The sequence below is a fragment of the Triticum dicoccoides genome, chromosome 7B (genome assembly GCF_002162155.2).
Source record: "Triticum dicoccoides isolate Atlit2015 ecotype Zavitan chromosome 7B, WEW_v2.0, whole genome shotgun sequence".
NCBI classification, from domain to species: domain Eukaryota; kingdom Viridiplantae; phylum Streptophyta; class Magnoliopsida; order Poales; family Poaceae; genus Triticum; species Triticum dicoccoides.
Window position 1 is genome coordinate 116,130,937 of NC_041393.1, and position 20,869 is coordinate 116,151,805.

General features: G+C 40.9%; 1 protein-coding gene across 1 annotated transcript; it reads left to right on the forward strand.

Annotated features, from left to right (window-relative positions):
• The first annotated feature begins 15,296 nt into the window (after window positions 1–15,296).
• On the forward strand, window positions 15,297–20,570 carry LOC119341031 (FACT complex subunit SPT16-like). The gene is made up of 2 exons (XM_037612928.1): window positions 15,297–15,559; window positions 17,219–20,570. The coding sequence occupies exon 2, from the start codon at window positions 17,235–17,237 to the stop codon at window positions 20,406–20,408; it is 3,174 nt and encodes a 1,057-aa protein (XP_037468825.1). The 5' UTR covers window positions 15,297–15,559; window positions 17,219–17,234; the 3' UTR covers window positions 20,409–20,570.
• Window positions 20,571–20,869: the final 299 nt, after the last annotated feature.

Sequence of the window (20,869 nt, forward strand, 5' to 3'; positions counted from 1 at the left end):
CCTGATCTCATCCGGGACTCCGAACTCCTTCGGTACATCAAAACTCATAAACTCATAATATAACTGTCATCGAAACCTTAAGCGTGCGGACCCTACGGGTTCGAGAACAATGTAGACATGACCTAGAACTATTCTCGGTCAATAACCAATAGCGGAACCTGGATGCTCATATTGGCTCCCACATATTCTACGAAGATCTTTATCGGTCAAACCGCATAACAACATACGTTGTTCCCTTTGTCATCGGTATGTTACTTGCCCGAGATTCGATCGTCGGTATCCAATACCTAGTTCAATCTCGTTACCGGCAAGTCTCTTTACTCGTTACGTAATGCATCATCCCGTAACCAACTCATTTGGTCACATTGCTTGCAAGGCTTATAATGATGTGCATTACCGAGAGGGCCCAGAGATACCTCTCCGACAATCGGAGTGACAAATCCTAATCTCGAAATACGCCAACTCAACATGTACCTTCGGAGACACCTGTAGTACTCCTTTATAATCACCCAGTTACGTTGTGACGTTTGATAGTACCCAAAGTGTTCCTCCGGTAAACGGGAGTTGCATAATTCTCATAGTTACAGGAACATGTATAAGTCATGAAGAAAGCAATAGCAACATACTAAACGATCAAGTGCTAGGCTAACGGAATGGGTCATGTCAATCACGTCATTCTCGTAATGATGTGATCCCATTAATAAAATGACAACTCTTTTGTCCATGGCTAGGAAACATAACCATCTTTGATAAACGAGCTAGTCAAGTAGAGGCATACTAGTGACACTATGTTTGTCTATGTATTCACACATGTATTATGTTTCCAGTTAATACAATTCTAGCATGAATAATAAACATTTATCATGAAATAAGGAAATAAATAATAACTTTATTATTGCCTCTAGGGCATATTTCCTTCAATAAACCCCATCTTTTTATCCTCGATGGCAACAATACAATACATGCTTTGCTGCCCCTGCTGTCACTGGGAAAGGAGACCGCAAGATTGAACCCAAAGCTAAGCACTTCTCCCATTGCAAGAAAGATCAATCTAGTAGGCAAACCAAACTGATAATTCGAAGAGACTTGCAAAGATAACTTAATCACACATAAAAGAATTCAGAGGAGATTCAAATATTTCTCATAGATAAACTTGATCATAAACCTACAATTCATCGGATCTCGACAAACACACCGCAAAAAGAGTTACATCAAATAGATCTCCAAGAAGATCAAGGGGAACATGGTATTGAGATTCAAAGAGAGAGAAGAAGCCATCTAGCTAATAACTATGGACCCGAAGGTCTGTGGTAAACTACTCACAACTCATCGGAGAGGCTATGGTGTTGATGTAGAAGCCCTCCATGGTCGATCGCCCCCTCCGGCGGAGCGCCGACAAAGGCTCCAAGATGGGATCTCGCGGATACAGAAGGTTGCGGCGGTGGAATTAGGTTTTCATGGTCTGTTCTGATGTTCTCGGGGTACGTGGGTATATATAGGAGGAAGAAGTAGGTCAGTGGACGCCCGAGGGGCCCACGAGATAGGGGGGCGCGCCTAGTAGGGGGCGCACCCTCCACCCTCGTGGCTTCCTTGGTTGCTTCTTGACTTGCACTCCAAGTCCTCTGGATTACGTTCGTTCCAAAAATCATGCTCCCTAAGGTTTCATTGCGTTTGGACTCTGTTTGATATTCCTTTTCTTCGAAATACTGAAATAGGCAAAAAAAACAATACTGGTTGGGCCTCCGGTTAGTAGGTTAGTCCCAAAAATGATATAAAAGTGTAAAGTAAAGCCCATAAACATCCAAAACGGGTAATATAATAGCATGGAATAATAAAAAATTATAGATACGTTGGAGACGTATCAGGCTTGTCTAAGTAAGGACAGCACCCAAGCACCGTTCCACCCACATATCAAATTATCAAAGTAACGAACGTGAATCATATGAGCATGATGAAAACTAGCTTGACAATAGTTCCCGTGTGTCCTCGGGAGCGCTTTGCTTTAAATAAGAGTTCGTCCCGGCTTGTCCTTTGCTACAAAAAGGATTGGGCCACCATGCTGCACCTTGTTTAATCTTGTTACTTATTACCCGTTATGAATTACCTTATCACAAAACTATCTGTTACTGATAATTTCAGTGCTTGCAGAGAATACCTTACTGAAAACCGCTTGTCATTTCCTTCTGCTTCTCATTGGGTTCTACACTCTTACTTATCAAAAGGACTATGATAGATCCCCTATACTTGTGGGTCATCAAGACTCTTTTCTGGCACCGTTGCCGGGGAGTGAAGCGCCTTTGGTAAGGAAACATTTATATAGTGTGCTGAAATTTACTGTCACTTGTTACTATGGAAAATAATCCTTTGAGGGGCTTGTTCGGGGTATCTTCACCCCGACCAGAAGAGCAAAGAGTTGCTCCTCAACCTACTGAACCTACTGAAAATATTTACTTTGTAATTCCTTCGGGTATGATAGACAAACTGCTAGCTAATCCCTATATAGGAGATGGAACATTACATACCAATATGCACCTAATCTATGTGGATGAAGTTTGTGGATTATTTAAGCTTGCAGGCATGCCCGAGGATGTTGTCAAGAAGAAGTTCTTCCCTTTATCTTTGAAGGGAAAGGCATTGACATGGTATAGGCTATGTGATGATATTGGATCATGGAACTACAACTGATTGAAATTGGAATTTCATCAGAAGTTTTATGCTATGCATCTGGTTCATCGTGATCAGAATTATATATATAATTTTTGGCCTCGTGAAGGAGAAAGTATCGCTCATGCTTGGGGGAGGATTAAGTCAATGTTATATTCATGCCCCAATCATGAGCTCTCAAGAGAAATTATTATTCAAAAAAATTATGCTTGGCATTCTCATAATGATCGCTCCATGCTCGATACTTCTTGTACTGGTTATTTTATGATGAAGAGTATTGAATTCAAATGGGATTTATTGGAAATAATTAAACGCAACTCTGAAGATTGGGAACTCGACGAAGGTAAGGAGTCAGGTATAACCCCTAAGTTCGATTGTGTTAAATCTTTTATGAATATCGACGCTTTTTGTGAATTTAGCACTAAATATGGACTTGACTCTGAGATAGTAGCTTCTTTTTGTGAATCATTTGCTACTTATGTTGATCTCCCTAAGGAGAAGTGGTTTAAATATCATCCTCCCATTGAAGTGAAATTAGTAGAACCTATTAAAGTTGAAGAAGAAACTATTACTTATAATGTTGATCCTATTATTCCTACTGCTTATATTGAGAAACCACCTTTCCCTGTTGGAATAAAGGATCATGCTAAAGCTTCAACTGTGGTTCATAAGAGTTATAGTAGAACACCTACACCCCCTGAACAAATTAAAGTTGAACCTATTATTGCTATGGTTAAAGATCTCTTGGTCAATAATATTGATGGCCATGTTATTTATTTCTGTGATGAAGCTGGTACAATTGCTAAACCTAATACTAAAGGTAAACATAGACCTATTGTTGGCATGCCTGTTGTTTCTGTTAAAATAGGAGATCATTATTATCATGGCTTATGTGCTATGGGCGCTAGTTTGAGTGCAGTTCCTCATTCCTTATACAAAGAAATTATGCATGATATTGCACCTGATGAAATAGAAGGCATTGATGTTACTATTATGCTTGCCAATAGAGATACTATTTCACCAGTTGGGATTGTTAGAGATGTTGAAGTCTTGCGTGGGAAAATTAAATATCCTATTGATTTTCTTATTCTAGATTCCCCACAAGATGACTTTTGTCCCATTATACTTGGTTGACCCTTCTTAAATACTGTTAATGCTAAGATAGACTGCGAAAAGGATATTGTTACTGTTGGTTTAGGGGATATGTCTCATGACTTTTATTTTTCTAAATTTCGTAGACAACCCCATGATAAAGAATTTCCTAGTAAGGATGAAAGTGTTGGTCTTGCTTCTATTGTCGTGCCTCCTAATGATCCTTTAGAACAATATTTGCTAGACCATGAAAATGATATGTTTATGAATGAAAGAATGGAAATAGATGAAGTATTCTTTAAGCAAGGACCTATTTTGACACACAACTTGCCTGTTGAAATCCTAGGGTATCCTCCTCCACCCAAGGGTGATCCCGTGTTTGAGCTTAAAAAAATTCCTGATACTTTGAAATATGCTTATCTTGATGAAAAGAAGATATATCTTGTTATTATTAGTGCTAACCTTTCAGAGCATGAAGAAGAGAAATTATTGAAAACTCTAAAGAAGCACCGTGCTACTATTGGATATACTCTTGATAATCTTAAGGGCATTAGTCCCACTCTATGTCAGCACAATTTTTTTTTGGAGAAAGATGCTAAACCAGTTGTTGATCACGAACGCTGATTAAATACTAAGATGAAAGAAGTGGTAAGAAATGAGATACTGAAGCTTCTGGAGGCGGGTATAATTTATCCTATTGCTGATAGTCAGTGGGTAAGTCCAATTCATTGTGTGTCTAAGAAGGGAGGTATTACTGTTGTTCCTAATGATAAGAATGAATTGATTCCACAAAGAATTGTTACAGGTTATAGAATGGTAATTGATTTCTGCAAATTAAATAAAGCTACTAGAAAATATCATTACCCTCTACCTTTTATTGATCAAATGCTAGGAAGACTCTCTAAACATACACATTTTTGCTTCCTAGATGGTTATTCTGGTTTCTCTCAAATACCTATGTCAAAAGAGGATCAAGAAAAAACCACTTTTACTTGCCCATTTGGTACCATTGCTTATAGACGTATGTCGTTTGGTTTATGTAATGCACCTGCTATCTTTCAAAGATGCATGACTGCTATATTCTCTGACTTTTGTGAAAAGATTGTTGAGGTTTTCATGGATGATTTATCCATTTATGGAACTTCTTTTGATGATTGCTTAAGCAACCTTGATCGAGTTTTGCAGAGATGTAAAGAAACTAATCTTGTCTTGAATTGGGAGAAGTGCCACTTTATGGTTAATGAAGGCATTGTCTTGGGGCATAAAATTTCTGAAAGAGGAATTGAAGATGATAAAGCCAAAGTAGATGCTATTGAAAAGATGTTGCGTCTAAAGATACCAAAGGTATAAGAAGTTTCCTTGGTCATGCTGGTTTCTATAGGAGGTTTATTAAAAACTTCTCTAAAATTTCTAGGCCTCTCACTAATCTCTTGCAAAAAGATGTTCCTTTTGTTTTTGATGATGATTATGTGGAAAAATTTGAAATACTTAAGAAGGCCTTGAATTTTGCACCTATTTTTCAGCCACCTGATTGGAATTTACCCTTTGAAATTATGTGTGATGCTAGTGATTATGCTGTTGGTGCTGCTCTAGGACAAAGAGTTGATAAGAAATTGAATGTTATCTAATATGCTAGTAAAACTTTAGATAGTGCCCATAGAAATTATGCTACTATTGAAAAAGATTTTTTAGCAATTGTATTTGCTTGTGATAAGTTCAGACCTTACATTGTTGATCCCAAAGTAACTGTTCACACTGATCATGCTGCTATTAAGTATATTATGGAAAAGAAAGATGCTAAACCTAGACTTATTAGATGGGTTCTCTTTCTACAAGAATTTGATTTGCATATTATTGATAGAAAGGGAGCTGAGAACCCCATTGCAGACAACTTGTCTAGGTTAGAAAATGTTCTTGATGACCCACTACCTATTGATGATAGCTTTCCCGATGAACAATTAGCTATCGTAAATGCTTCTCATACTGCTCCATGGTAAGCTGATTATGCAAATTACATTGTTGCTAAATTTATACCACCTAGTTTCACATACTAGCAAAAGAAAAAGGTTTTCTATGATTTAAGACATTACTTTTGGGATGGTCCACACCTTTATAAAGAAGGAGTAGATGGTGTTATTAGACGTTGTGTACCTGAGCATGAACAGGAATAGATCCTACGCAAGTGTCACTCCGAGGCTTACGGAGGACACCACGTTGTAGATAGAACTGTACATAAGGTATTGCAATCCGGTTGTTATTGGCCTACTCTTTTCAAAGATGCTCGTAAGTTTGTATTGTCTTGTGATGAATGTCAGAGAATTGGTAATATTAGTAGACGTCAGGAAATGCCTATGAACTATTCACTTGTTATTGAACCATTTGATGTTTGGGGCTTTGATTATATGGGACCCTTTCCTTCCTCCAATGGGTATACACATATTTTAGTTGCTGTTGATTATGTTACTAAGTGGGTAGAAGCTATTGCGACTAGTAGTGCTGATCAAAACACTTCTATTAAGATGCTTAAAGAAGTTATTTTTTCTGAGGTTTGGAGTCCCTAGATATTTAATGATTGATGGTGGTTCAGATTTTATTCATGGTGCTTTTTCATGAAATGCTTGCTAAGTATGATGTTAATCATATAATTGCATCTCCATATCATCCTCAGTCTAGTGGTCAAGTAGAATTGAGTAATAGAGAGATTAAATTGATTTTGCAAAAGACTATTAATAGATCTAGAAAGAATTGGTCCAAGAAACTTGATGACGCATTATGGGCCTATAGAACCGCTTATAAAAATCCAATGGGCATGTCTCCGTATAAAATGGTTTATGGAATGGCATGTCACTTACCTCTCGAACTGGAACATAAGGCATATTGCGCTATTAAAGAGCTCAATTATGATTTCAAACTTGCTGGTGAGAAGAGGTTATTTGACGTTAGCTTGCTTGATGAATGAAGAACCCAAGCCTATGAGAATGCCAAGTTGTTTAAAGAAAAAGTTAAAAGATGGCATGACAAAAGGATACAAAAGCATGAGTTTAATGTAATAGATTATGTTTTGCTATACAACTCTTGTTTAAGATTTTTTTGCAAGAAAACTTCTCTTTAAATGGGAAGGTCCTTATATTATCGAGGAGGTCTATTGTTCCGGTGCCATCAAAATCAACAATGTCGAATGCACAAATCCAAAGGTAGTAAACGGTCAAAGAATCAAACATTATATCTCTCGTAATCCCATAAATGTTGAAACCAATATAATTAACACCGTAACACCGGAGGAGTACATAAGGGACACTTTCCAGAATGTTTTAGACTCCGAAAAGGAATAGGTATGTGATACGGTATGTACCAACTCCAAAACTGTTCAAATAGCAATTTCTCTCTGTTTTGAAATATTTAAAAAAATTAGGAAAATTAAAAGTAGTCCGAAAGAGACACAGGCAGCCACGAGGGTGGAGGGCGCGCCCCCTGCCTCGTGGCCACCTCGTGTGCCTTCCGGACTCCTTTTTCTTGCACAATACTTCTTTTGGTCAGTAAAAAATAATTATATAATCTCCCGAAGGTTTTGACCGGCGTACCACGACAAAATCCTCTGTTTTTGTTTCCAGCTATTTTTCTGACAGATCTAGAACACCATGACATCTCCAAGCGCCCCTAAGGACAAGTTTTTCGAGAAGGTCATCAACTCTTACGTCACGGAGGTGATGCAACACCCTCAAACCATTGAGATGCGTGAGGGGGTGCTGCACATCCGCGATGTTGAGGGACCAAAGAAGACCGGAAGCATGGAGACAAGACTCGAAGCAATGGAGCAACAAGGTTTCAAGTGTGCCAAGGGATGGTGGAACGCGGACTCAACGCCAACCACATGATGATCGCAGAGTTCACCAATAATCACAAGCTGTATGCCAAGAACATCGGGGAGGCCATCTTCAAGCTTCACGAGAAAATCGAGCACCTCCAGGCCTAGATCCATGACCTGCAAAACCAAAACTGTGAGTATGAATATAGATTCAAGAGGATGAGTTTGGCTGCAGATTTGAGGATCCCGGAGACTCGTTCATCCTTCTATGATGGTGAGCCTATGCCTTGGAAGATGGACGACAAGCCTACATCATCAACAACTCCATCATCACCACCTCCAAAGAAAGAGACATAAATGCATGGGCATGGGCACTCCCCTTGGCAACTGCCAAGCTTGGGGGAGGTGCCCTGGTATCGTATCACCATAACACTTCTATCCTTATCATTTTTCATAGTTTTATCCTTTTAGTTATATCTTGATCTATATAGTAGAATAAAGTTTTAGTATGATCTAGCTTTGAGTTTTGTTTTGATCTCTATCTATGTAATCGAGTCTGTGAGTTATATATAATAAAGAGTAGTTTTGAGTTGAGGACTTTGCTATCTTGCTATGATCTTGAGGGAATTAAAGAAAGAATAAAAAGAAATAAAAGATCATATATTGATCTTATGGAGAGTAATGACTTCACATATAAATAGTATGATGAATAAAAGTTGTCGAGAGTTGACAAACATAGTTTTGGTCATCGTTACAATTAATAGGAAGTAGTAAAGAAAGAGAGGTTTTCACATATAAATATACTATCTTGGACATCTTTTGTAATTGTGAGCACTCATTAAAATATGACATGCTAAAAAGTTGATGTTGGACAAGGAAGACAACGTTATGAGTTATATTTTCTTATATCCGAAAAGTTATATTGTCATGGATCATCCAACATGTTAAGCTTGCCTTTCCCCCTCATGCTAGCCAAATTCTTTGCACCAAGTAGAGAGACTACTTGTGCTTCCAAACATCCCTAAACCCAGTTTTGCCATGAGAGCCCACCATACCTACCTATGGATTGAGTAAGATCCTTCAAGTAAGTTGTCATTGGTGCAAGCAATAAAAATTGCTCTCTAAATATGTATGATCTATTAGTGTGAAGAAACTAAGCTTTATACGATCTTGTGATGTGGAAGAAATAAAAGCGACGGACTGCATAATAAAGGTCCCTATCACAAGTGGAAATATAAAGTGACGTTCTTTTGCATTAAGATTTTGTGCATCCAACCATAAAAGCGCATGAAAACCTCTGCTTCCCTCTGCAAAGGGCCTATCTTTTATTTTTACATTCTACCTTCATACAAGAGTTATGGTGATCTTCACCTTTCCTTTTTACACTTTATCATTTGGCAAACACTATGTGTTTGAGAGATCCTGATATATATATCCACTCGGATGTAGGTTTTCATAAAGTATTATTGTTGACATTACCCTTGAGGTAAAAGGTTGGGAGGCGAAACTATAAGCCCCTATCTTTCTCTGTGTCCGATTGAAACTTTGTACCCATAAGTATCGCGCGAGTGTTAGCAATTGTGAAAGATTAAATGATAGTTGAGTATGTGGACTTGCTAAAAAGCTCTTATATTGACTCTTTTCGATGTTATGATAAATTGCAATTGCTTCAATGACTGAGATCATAGTTTGTTAGTTTTCAATGAAGTTTCTGATTCATACTTTACCTTGTGAATAGATTGTTACTTAGCATAAGAAATCATATGACAATATATGTTGCTATTCTAAAAGATGATCACGATGCCCTCATGTCCGTATTTTATTTTATCAACACCTCTATCTCTAAACATGTGGACATATTTTTCGATATTGGCTTCCATTTGAGGACAAGCAAGGTCTAAGCTTGGGGGAGTTGATACGTCCATTTTGCATCATGCTTTTATATCAATATTTATTGCATTATGGGTTGTTATTACACATTATATCACAATACTTATGCCTTTTCTCTCTTATTTTATAAGGTTTACATGAAGAGGGAGAATGCCGGTAGTTGGAATTCTAGACTAGAAAAGGAGCAAATATTAGAGACCTATTCTGCACAACTCCAAAAGTCTTGAAACTTCATGGAGATCAGTTTTGGAATATATTAAAAATATTGGGCGAAGAAAGCACCGGAGGAGGACCACTAGTCAGCCACAAGGGTGGAGGGCGCGCCCCTACCTCGTGGGCCCCCTGGTAGGCCTCCGACTCCCATCTTCTGCTATATGGTGTCTTTTACCCTGGAAAAAAAATCATAGAGAAGCTTTCGGGATGAAGCGCCACCATCTTGAGGCGGAACCTGGGCAGGACCAATCTAGGGCTCCGGTGGAGCTGTTCTGCCGGGGAAACATCCCTCCGGGAGGGGGGAAATCATCGCCATCGTCATCACCATCAATCCTCCCATCGAGAGGGGGTCAATCTCCATCAACATATTCACCAGCACCATCTCCTCTCAAACCCTAGTTCATCTCTTCTATCCGATCTTTGTCTCAAAACCTCAGATTGGTACCTGTGGGTTGCTAACAGTGTTGATTACTCCTTGTAGTTGATGCTAGTTGGTTTATTCGGTGGAAGATCATATGTTCAGATCCTTAATGCTATTCAATACCCCTCTGATTATGAACATGAATATGCTTTGTGAATAGTTATGTTTGTTCCTGAGGACATGGGAGAAGTCCTGTTATAAGTAATCATGTGAATTTTGTATTCATTCGATATTTTGATGAGATGTATGTTGTCTCTCCTCTAGTGGTGTTATGTGAATGTCGACTACATGACACTTCACCACGATTTGGGCCTAGGGGAAGGCATTGGGAAGTAATAAGTAGATGATGGGTTGCAAGAGTGACAGAAGCTTAAACCCTAGTTTATGTGTTGCTTCGTAAGGGGCTGATTTGGATCCATATGTTTTATACTATGGTTAGGTTTACCTTAATTCTTCTTTTGTAGTTGTGGATGCTTGCGAGAGGGGTTAATCATAAGTGGGAGCCTTGTCTGAGTAAGGACAACACCCAAGAACCGGTCCACCCACATATCAAATTATCAAAGTAACGAACGTGAACCATATGAGCATGATGAAAACTAGCTTGACAATAATTCCCATGTGTCCTCGGGAGCGCATTGCTTTATATAAGAGTTCGTCCAGGATTTTCCTTTTCTACAAAAAGGATTGGGCCACCTTGCTGCACCTTGTTTACTCTTGTTACTTGTTACTCGTTACGAATAATCTTATCACAAAACTATCTGTTACCTATAATTTCAGTGCTTGCAGAGAATACCTTATTGAAAACGCTTGTCATTTCCTTCTGCTCCTTGTTGGGTTCGACACTCTTACTTATCAAAAGGACTACGATAGATCCCATATACTTGTGGGTCATCACGCCCCAAGTAGGACCGAATCCTACTTGGGCTCCTCCCAAGCCGCGCTCCCCCTGCCATATATATCAGAGGGAGAAGGAAAGAGGGGGGAGGAAGGGAGGGGGAATCCTATTCCCTTTCTTTCCTTTCCTCCTTCCCCTTTCCTTCTCCACCTTGGCCGACCCATATGGGGGGGGGGGTGCAACAGCCCCTTGTGGCTGGTGCCTTTCCCCTCTTGGCCCATAAGGCCCATGTCTTTTGTCGGGGATGCCCGGAACCCCTTGTGGTGACCCGATATGTACCTGGTACCCTTCGGAACACTTATGATGTCCGAATACCATCGTCCTATATATCAATATTTACCCCTCGACCATTTCGAGACTGCTCGTCATGTCCATGATCCCATCTGGGACTCCGAACAACATTTGGTCACCAAATCACATAACTCATATAATATTATATTGCCATCGAAGGTTTAGCGTGCGGACCCTACGAGTTCGAGAACTATGTAGACATGACCGAGACACCGCTCCTGTCAATAACCAATAGCGGAACCTGGATGCTCATATTGCATCCTACATATTCTACGAAGATCTTTGTCGGTCGAACCGTTATGACAACATACGTAATTCCCTTTGTCCATCGGTATGTTGCTCGCCCGAGATTCGATCGTCCGTATCTTCATACCTAGTTCAATCTCGTTACCGGCAAGTCTCATTACTCGTTCAGTAATACATCATCTCGTGACTAACTTCTTAGTCGTTTGCTTGCAAGCTTATGATGTGTATTACCGAGAGGGCCCAGAGATACCTCTCTGATACTTGGAGTGACAAATCCTAATCTTGATCTATGCCAACTCAATAGACACCTTAGGAGATACCTGTAGAGCATATTTATGATCACCCAGTTACGTTGTGACGTTTGATAGCACACAAGGCATTCCTCCGGTATCCGGGAGTTGCATAATCTCATAGTCGAAGGAATATGTATTTGACATGAAGAAAGCAATAATAATAAAACTGAACGATCATTATGTTAAGATAACGGATGGGTCTTGTTCATCACACCATTCTCCTAATGATGTAATCCCGTTATCAAATGACAACACATGTCCATGGTTAGGAAACCTTAACCATCTTTGATCAACGAGCTAGTCTAGTAGAGGCTCACTAGGGACCCCGTATTTGTTTATGTATTCACACATGTATTTAGGTTTCCGATCAATACAATTCTAACATGAATAATAAACCTTTATCATGAATAAGGAAATATAAAATAACACCTTTATTATTGCCTCTAGGGCATATTTCCTTCAGGAATACATCGAAGGCATAACTGATACATGCCCCCATAAGCTTGTATGGTCCTCTAACTCTGTTGACCACCGTGGTGGCGAAAGCAGAGACAGGGAGAAGTGGATGCTACTTCTTGAGCTTGCGTTGGTTTTTTCCTTGAAGAGGAAAGGGTGATGCAGCAAAGTAGATATAAGTATTTCCCTCAGTTAGAGAACCAAGGTATCAATCTAGTAGGAGACAATGCAGAAATCACCAATACCTGCACAAACAATAAAACAACATGCACCCAATGCGATAAAGGGGTTGTCAATCCCTTCACGGTCACTTGCAAAAGTGAGATCTAATAGAGATAGATAAACAAAAGATAAAATATTTTTGAGTTTTTTGGTTTATAGATCGGAAAGTAAAAGATTGCAAAATAGTAGATCGGAAACTAATATGATGGAAAATAGTAGACCGAAAACTTATATGATGGAAAATAGACCCGGGGGCCATAGGTTTCACTAGTGGCTTCTCTCAAGATAGCAAATAATACGGTGGGTGAACAAATTACTGTCGAGCAATTGATAGAAAAGCGCAAAGTTATGACGATATCTAAGGCAATGATTATGAAATATAGGCATCATGTCGGTGTCAAGTAGATCGACTCCTGCCTGCGTCTACTACTATTACTCCACACATCGACCGACTCCTGCCTGCATCTAGATTATTGAGTTCATGAAGAACAGAGTAACGCATTAAGTAAGATGACATGATGTAAAGGAATAAACTCAAGCAATATGATGTAAACCCCATCTTTTTATCCTCGATGGCAACAATACAATACGTGCCTTGCTGCCCCTACTGTCACTGGGAAAGGAGACCTCAAGATTGAACCCAAAGCTAAGCACTTCTCCCATTGCAAGAAAAACCAATCTAGTTGGCCAAACTAAACCGATAGTTCAAAGAGAATTACAAAGATATCAAATCATGCATATAAGAATTTAGAGAAGATTCAAATAATATTCATAGATAAGTTGATCATAAATCCACAATTCATCGGATCTCGACAAACACATCGCAAAAGAAGATTACATCGGATAGATCTCCAAGAACATCGAGGAGAACATGGTATTGAGAATCAAAGAGAGAGAAGAAATCATCTAGCTACTAGCTATGGACCCATAGGTCTTAGGTAAACTACTCACGCTTCATCAGAAGGGCAATAGAGTTGATGTAGAAGCTCTCCGTGATCGAATCCCCCTCCGACAGGATGTCGGAAAAGGCCCCTAGATGGGATCTCATGGGAAGAGAAGGTTGTGGTGGTGAAAAAGTGTTTTCGTGGATGCCTCTCGTGGTTTGGGGATATATGTGAATATATAGGACGAAGAATTAGGTCAGCGGAGTCACGAGGGGCCCACAAGGCAGGGGGCGCGCCCTACCCCCCCCCTAGGCGCGCCCTCCCCCTTGTGTCCGCCTCGTGGCTCTTCCGACTTGATCTCCAAGTCTCCTAGGTGTCTTCTGGTCCAAGAAAAATCATCGCGAAGGTTTTATTCCGTTTGGACTCCGTTTGGTATTCCTTCTCTGCGAAGCTCAGGAACAAGGAAAAAACAGAAACTATCACTGGGCTCTAGGTTAATAGGTTAGTTTCAAAAATAATATAAAATAACATATTAATGCATATAAAACATCCAAAACAGATAATATAATATCATGGAACAATAAAAAAATTATAGATATGTTGGAGACGTATTAGTGGAGCTCGAGATCCCGATGATTGGAAAGGAGCTCACCTACACTGGTGACCGCGAAGAAGCTATGCCACCTACGGTGGCCTTCAACCTGGAACGGTTGACGACCGTTCCTCAAACCTCAAAGCATCGCCTTTGTAGTTTTTGGCCCCAGGGCAACCTATTGGATCATCGTCCACTGGAGATCGACCTGACTCCCTTTATTCAATCCGGTCCAGAGCCCTAATGGGAGGCAATGCAATATGTACCCGGTGTCCAATATTACTTCCCCTAGTTTCTTATGGAGTTGGAGGTGGCTGGCTAGCTATCCCAAGTGGTTTCATCCCTAGCCAGGTGAGCCTGTATGTGACCGGAGGTTGCTTTTTTAGACCTATAACTAGTACTCCCTCCTTCCCAAAATGTAAGGCGCGGTTTGACTTTTCTGGTCTTCGTTACGGAACTTTGACTATGATTTTCATGTATTCTATGTCTATAAAATTAGTATACATACATATGAAATAAAATTGTTCTGCAAGACAAATACGATGATGCCATTTATACATGTTCAATCCATATACATTGATATATATTAGTGGTCAAAGTCGTGCATCAAAGACCGTAAAAAGTCAATTGTGCCTTATATTTTGGGAAGGAGGGAGTAGTAATCTTATATTTCAACATAGGGTCCTCTCTGCAAAAGTCAAGGAAGAACTTGTTATTTTCTTTCTTTCAAGTCTTGTAAAGAAAGTTTCATTTGGGGTCGTATCCGAGAAAAAAAGACAAGAACAAACCTAGCCAACTAGGCCATGCTTGGCAGGCCGGCCCGTTAGCATGAGTGCCCGGCCCGACACATGGTTAATCGGGCCGCGCCCGACACGTGGCCCGCCTAGGGCCGTGCCTGGGCACGTGTGCCAGCACGGCACGACCCATTTAGTTTTCATTTTTATAGGTCAATAGGCTGAATAATAGGTAGGCTGACAGCTAAACGTGCGCCGGCCCGTTTAATAGTAGCGTCGTGCCTGGGCCAGGGAGGACAGCACGCATGCCCGGCCTGGCACGCGTGCCTGGCCCGTATAACCCGATGCCGACTAGAACGAGGGAACTGAACCAAAACGAAACTCCGCTGATTCAGGACTACCCTTCCCTCCTCTCGCACGGCTCTCCTCCCTCGCCCCGTCGCCTCCACTCCGGCAACCCGCCCTACCCGCCGCCATGCCGACATGCCGACGCCGACCGCCGGCACGCGGCCCGACAACCCAGACCCCGCCTCCGCGCGCCCACGCCGCCGGCTCACGCGCCTCGGCCGGGGTCCGCTCCGTCGCCCGCCTTGACGGCCCGGCCGGGCCCACCACGCGCCGCCTCGGGCGCGCCCGTATCCTTGTCGGTGCGGGCTGGGGCCTATATAAGCCCCTGGACGCGCGCCCGCCCGCGCCCAGGCGCTTCCCCTATCGCGATCGAGGCAGTTGCTGCGGTTCTGCCAAGAGGCGGTGCGGTTCCCAGAAACGCCGAGATCGGAGGCTTTCGTTGGCGGCTTTCCCCGCTGGCATTGGCTGCCGGAGGTCCTTGATTCTGCGAACAAACTCGACGGATTGTCTTAGGTAAATTTCTTCTGCGTTTCCTGTGCCTGATCATGTCGATTCTTCATTACTGTTCATGAATTTGGGATTGTTCTTATCGAATTGGTGCCTCAATGCTTGCAAATTCTGGTGTAAAAATAGCATAACAAGAGATCTCGAGTTGCCTCGAGACTAAACTAATCTTAAAAATAGCTAAACTAAACTAATCTGTTATCCGCCGAAGTAATCTTCAATCTAAATTTAGGAAACGCTGAAAGAATCATATCTTCCAGCACTTGATTGATCTGTTCTTTGCCAAAATTAATCCGAATAACCAATTAGAGCTGCGATCTGTATAACAATCACAACAAATTTGGTACCTGTGGTATGCCAAGAAATCTCAAAAAACAAAAATTGATTCCATCTAAATTCTCTTTCTGATTCCACATACTTGCTGCTATAATTTAGGTGGTTCACTTTTTCGTTGCAAACCAAATTGTTTAGATTTGAAGAAAGAACACTGGAATCTGCATCTAATCTGATATTGTTTAACAAGAAATTGGAGTTGCCTTGAGACTAAACGAATCTGAGAATACCTAGACTAAACTGATCTGTCGATTATAATCTTCAATCTTAATTTAGGAAAACTGTGAAAGCTTATCTATAGCAGTTCGTTAATCTCTTCTTTGCCGAAATTAATCCGAATAACCAATTAGAGTTGCGGTCTATAGAACAATCACAACAAATTTGGTACCTGTGGTATGTCAAAAAATCTAAAAAACGGAAATTGATTCCATCTAAATTTTCTTTCTGATTCCACACGCTTGCTGCCATAATTTATGAATTAGGTGGTTCACTTTTTCGTTGCAAACCATTTTTTTTAGATTTAAAGAAAAGACACTGTAAGCTGCATCTAATCTGATATTGTTTGACAAGAAATTGGAATTGGCTTGAGACTAAACAAATCTGAGAATACCTAGACTAAACTAATCTGTCAATTATAATCTTCAATCTTAATTTAGGAAAACTGTGAAAGCTTATCTCTAGCAGTTGATTAATCTATTCATTGTCAAAATTAATCCGGATAGTCAATTTGAGTTGAGATCTGTAAAATAATCACAACAAATTAGTACCTGTGGTATGTCAAGAAATCTAAAACGTTTGTGAAAACCTGTGATTAAGATACTTAGAAACAACAAAAATTTATTCTATCTAAATCTATCATGATATGTTTCTGTAGCTAGCTCTAGTTAATGTTCAGTGCTTATTATGAATTTGATTTCGTACTGAATGCTTAGGATCTTCCATTGAGTTATGTAAATACTTATAGCAATTTAAAAATGCAGCATAGCCCAGCTTTGTACCTATTGGCTGATAACGTTGTCGGAAATTTAAACTGCTAGAACAAAATACAAGTTGATGACTAAGAATGCTGATTGAAAATCTACTTGTTGCTTCCTTTTCTATGGCATAGTCATAGTAAGATGGTCTTACTGTAGCATAGCCCAGCTTTGTACCAATTTGATTTAGTTGTCGGAAATTTAAACTGCTAGAACAAAATACAAGTAGATGACTAAGAATGCTGATTGACATTGTATGCTTGCAAATTTCCATATATTGTGTACTGTTCTCGTAGCTTACTAACCTGCTAGTTCTTAATGATTTTTTGGTTCATACTGTACTCACATCTTGTTTTTGAAGGTATTTTGGTTATTAAATGGCTATTATTGAAGCATTGGATAGAACACCGGCTTCTGTTACTGGGTCTTCTCCTGCAGTCAGTCCAGAAAACTTCATCAAATGTATGAGGAAGTTTTATCGGCACTGGAAGGAGGATGAGACTGAGATATGGGGATCTTCGTGTGCAATTGCTGTTGCTACTCCTCCACCCTCTGAAGACATTCGATATCAGAAATCATTAGCCTTGAGCACGTGGTTTTTTGGTCATCAGTTCCTAGAAACTATAATGGTCTTTCTCAGTAGGCAGATTCATTTCGTGTGCAGCCAAAAGGACAGTGATGTGCTTAAACCTTTGAAGATGCTTGTTTCTAAAGAAGTCGGTGTTGATATCGTGTTGCATATACTGAAAAAGGGTGATGATGGATCTGCCTTAATGGATGAGATCATACGTGCTGTATGTGCGCATTCTGAATCAAACAATGTTGTTATTGGTCACTTAGCAAGAGAGAAGCCTGAAGGCAAGTTTCTTGAAGCATGGTCTGAAAAGCTGCACAGATCGAGGTTAAAGCTTTTTGATGTGTCAAGTGGCATCTCTGAACTTCTTGCTGTGAAAGATGCCACCGAGATTATGTATGTGAAGAAGGCTGCATTTTTGGCTGCTTCGGTTATGCGGAAGTATGTAGTTTCTAAGGTGGAGAAGATCATAGAGGATGAAAAGAAGATAGCACATTCAAAGCTGATGGTTCTGACAGAGAAGATACTACTTTCCCCAATAAATGTAGATGTTAAACTGAAGGCAGATAATGTTGACATATGCTACCCACCTGTTTTTCAAAGTGGAGGCAAGTATGACCTTAGGCCATCTGCTTCTAGCAACGATGATGATCTGCACTATGATTCTGGAAGCGTCATCATCTGTGCTCTGGGAGCCAAGTACAGTGGCTACTGCTCAAATGTCGCAAGAACCTTCCTGATTGATTGTAATGCAGAAAAATGCAATGCATATAAAGTCCTCCGTCAGGCGCATGATGCTGCTACTGCTGCTTTGACACCAGGTAGCAAGTGTTGTTCCAGTTATCAGGCTGCAGTTACTGTGATCAGGGACAAAGCTCCTGAACTTCTTCCTTTCCTTACCAAGTCAGCTGGAACAGGAATTGGTATCGAGTTCCGTGAATCTTGGCTGTCCTTGAGTGAGAAAAATGGCCGGACGCTAAAGGAAGGGATGATTTTCAATGTTTCACTTGGGTTTCAAAACCTTATAGACAAGACCAACAATGAGAAGACCAAGGAATTCTCCCTATGGCTAGCTGACACTGTTCTGGTCTGCAAGGAAAATCCAAAAGTCTTGACATCTTTTATCTCCAAGGCTGACAGCGATGCCTTCTACTTATTTGATGAGGAAAATGCAGGATTACCTGCTGTGAAACAAGCTCCGGAAGCAAACGTTATGGTCCCGGTTAAACCAGTGCTAAATCCATTGAGAGAAAATCTGCGATCCCATAGCAGGACACCTAAGGAGGAACTTAGGAAACAGCTTCAGTCAGAAATCTTAAAGAAGAAAACAAGTGAGGCAGCAGTGAGAAGTGACGTTGCTGATCATAAGTTGTTGGAGGGGCTTGGTCGTTCCAGAGCTATGGATGAACTGGTTGCATATAAGAATGCAAATGATGTGCCTGTTTCCAATCGACTGGACATTATTCAGGTGGACAAACAGAATGAGGCTATCCTGTTACCAATATATGGAGTTACTGTTCCCTTTCATGTTTGTACCATAAAAAAAGCAGAAATTCGTGGGGAAAGCAGCAGTGGAGTTTATGTCAGCATTACATTTAATGTCCCTGGCACTGCTTCTGGTCTTCAAGATCCCCGCTTGCAGAACCTTATTTTTTTGAAAGCAGTCACCTTCCTCTCAAAAAACAGAAGTCATGCTGAAGAGGTTATTAAATCGGTGAAGACTGTTCAAAAAGGAGTCACCGAAAGAGCTAGGAGAGCGAGCTTGGTTAGTCAGGAAAGGCTTCAACTATGTGACGGAATGAGCAGGGATAGGATTCAGTTTCCTGATTTGTGGATACGGCCATCATTTGGTGGCCGTGGGCGGAAGGTCGCTGGAACTTTGGTGGCCCATGTCAATGGTTTTCAATATTCTGCATCGAAAACTGAAAAGGTGGATATTATGTTCAGCAACATAAAACATGCCTTCTTCCAGCCAGCTGAGAGAGACATGATAACGCTGCTCCACTTCCATCTGTACAATGAAATCATGGTGGGCAACAAGAAGACTAGAGATGTGCAGTTCTACACTGAAGTGATGGATGTTGTGGACGCGGTTGGTCTTAAGCGCCATTCAGCACGGGATCCTGATGAGATTGAGGAAGAGCAGCGTGATAGGGCACGAAGGAAGAAAATAAATGGACAGTTTGAGCTGTTTGTGAAAAGGGTTGTTTCCGTTTGGTCGCAGCCAAGATTTCAGCAGCTCGGCTTACATTTTGAAAGGCCATCACAGAAGCTTGGCTTCAATGGAGTCCATGGCAGAACTACTTGTTTTATAGTTCCTACTCCTAGTTGCCTGGTACAGCTTGTTGAGTCACCGTTTCTTGTGACTTCGTTGAGGGAGGTTGAGATAGTATGCTTGGAAAGGGTGGCCCTGGGGCAGAAATCCTTCGACATGGTGTTTGTATTTCAAGATTTAAAGCGAGATGTTGTCCGCATAGAGGTCATTCCAATGGCATCTCTTGACAAGATCAAAGATTGGCTTAATGACAGCAACTTGAAGTACTATGAATCAAAGCTGAACCTCAACTGGCGAATGGTCCTCAAGAAGCTCGACGAGCCAGGTTGTGACACAAATGACAGGTGGGAATTCTTGAATCCAGATGCTACTGACTCAGATTCGGAGGATTCCGAGACAGACGATGATAAGTACGAACCTTCTGATGCGGAGTCAGCCTCTGATTCGGATGATGAAGACAGCGACAGCGAATCGGTGGTGGATTCTGGCGAGGATGAGGCTGTCTCGGCTGGCTCAGATGACGACGACGACGCTGCCGAGTCATGGGACGAGATGGAGCGCAAGGCGAGGGATGCCGACATGGAGATGGGCAGCGAATCCGACAGCGAAGACGAGAGGCAGCGGCGGAGGGAGAAAGCAAAACGGCAGTTGAATCCCCAGCAGTCCAAGGGTGTTCCCCAGAAGAGGCAGCGTGTCAACTGAAGGCTAGATTTCGGTTCCTCCTAGCAGTAGTAGTAGTTTCGATTTCACTGCGAGTTTTTATCCATGCCCTTTTGGCGTCTGTCGTCTCCAGTAGTGGTGTTGACTTATTGCTATATACTTCCAGCTAGCAGTTTTGCATATTTCGAAGACAAGTTCTAAATATATGCCCCTGTCATTTCTAACACGTCAAGTTTTCTACTTACTGGTGTTCACTTGAGCACACTATTTAATTCTCAAAAAGAAAATAAAAATTTGAGCACACTATTTTTTCTCATTGTTTCGTGACACAGTTGTAACTTACTCCTATTTTCATGACTCTCTGCTGCCAGCATCAGTAAAATTCATATGCATGCATCACAATGTCAGCCTACTCCTATTTTCATGACTCTCTGCTGCCAGCATCAGTAAAATTCATATGCATGCATCACAATGTCAGCCATGTTTGACTAATAAGTAGTAGG

Bases quoted from the DNA above. Each gene is read 5' to 3' on its own strand.
- LOC119341031 (XM_037612928.1), top strand. From the start codon at position 17,235: ATGGCTATTATTGAAGCATTGGATAGAACACCGGCTTCTGTTACTGGG.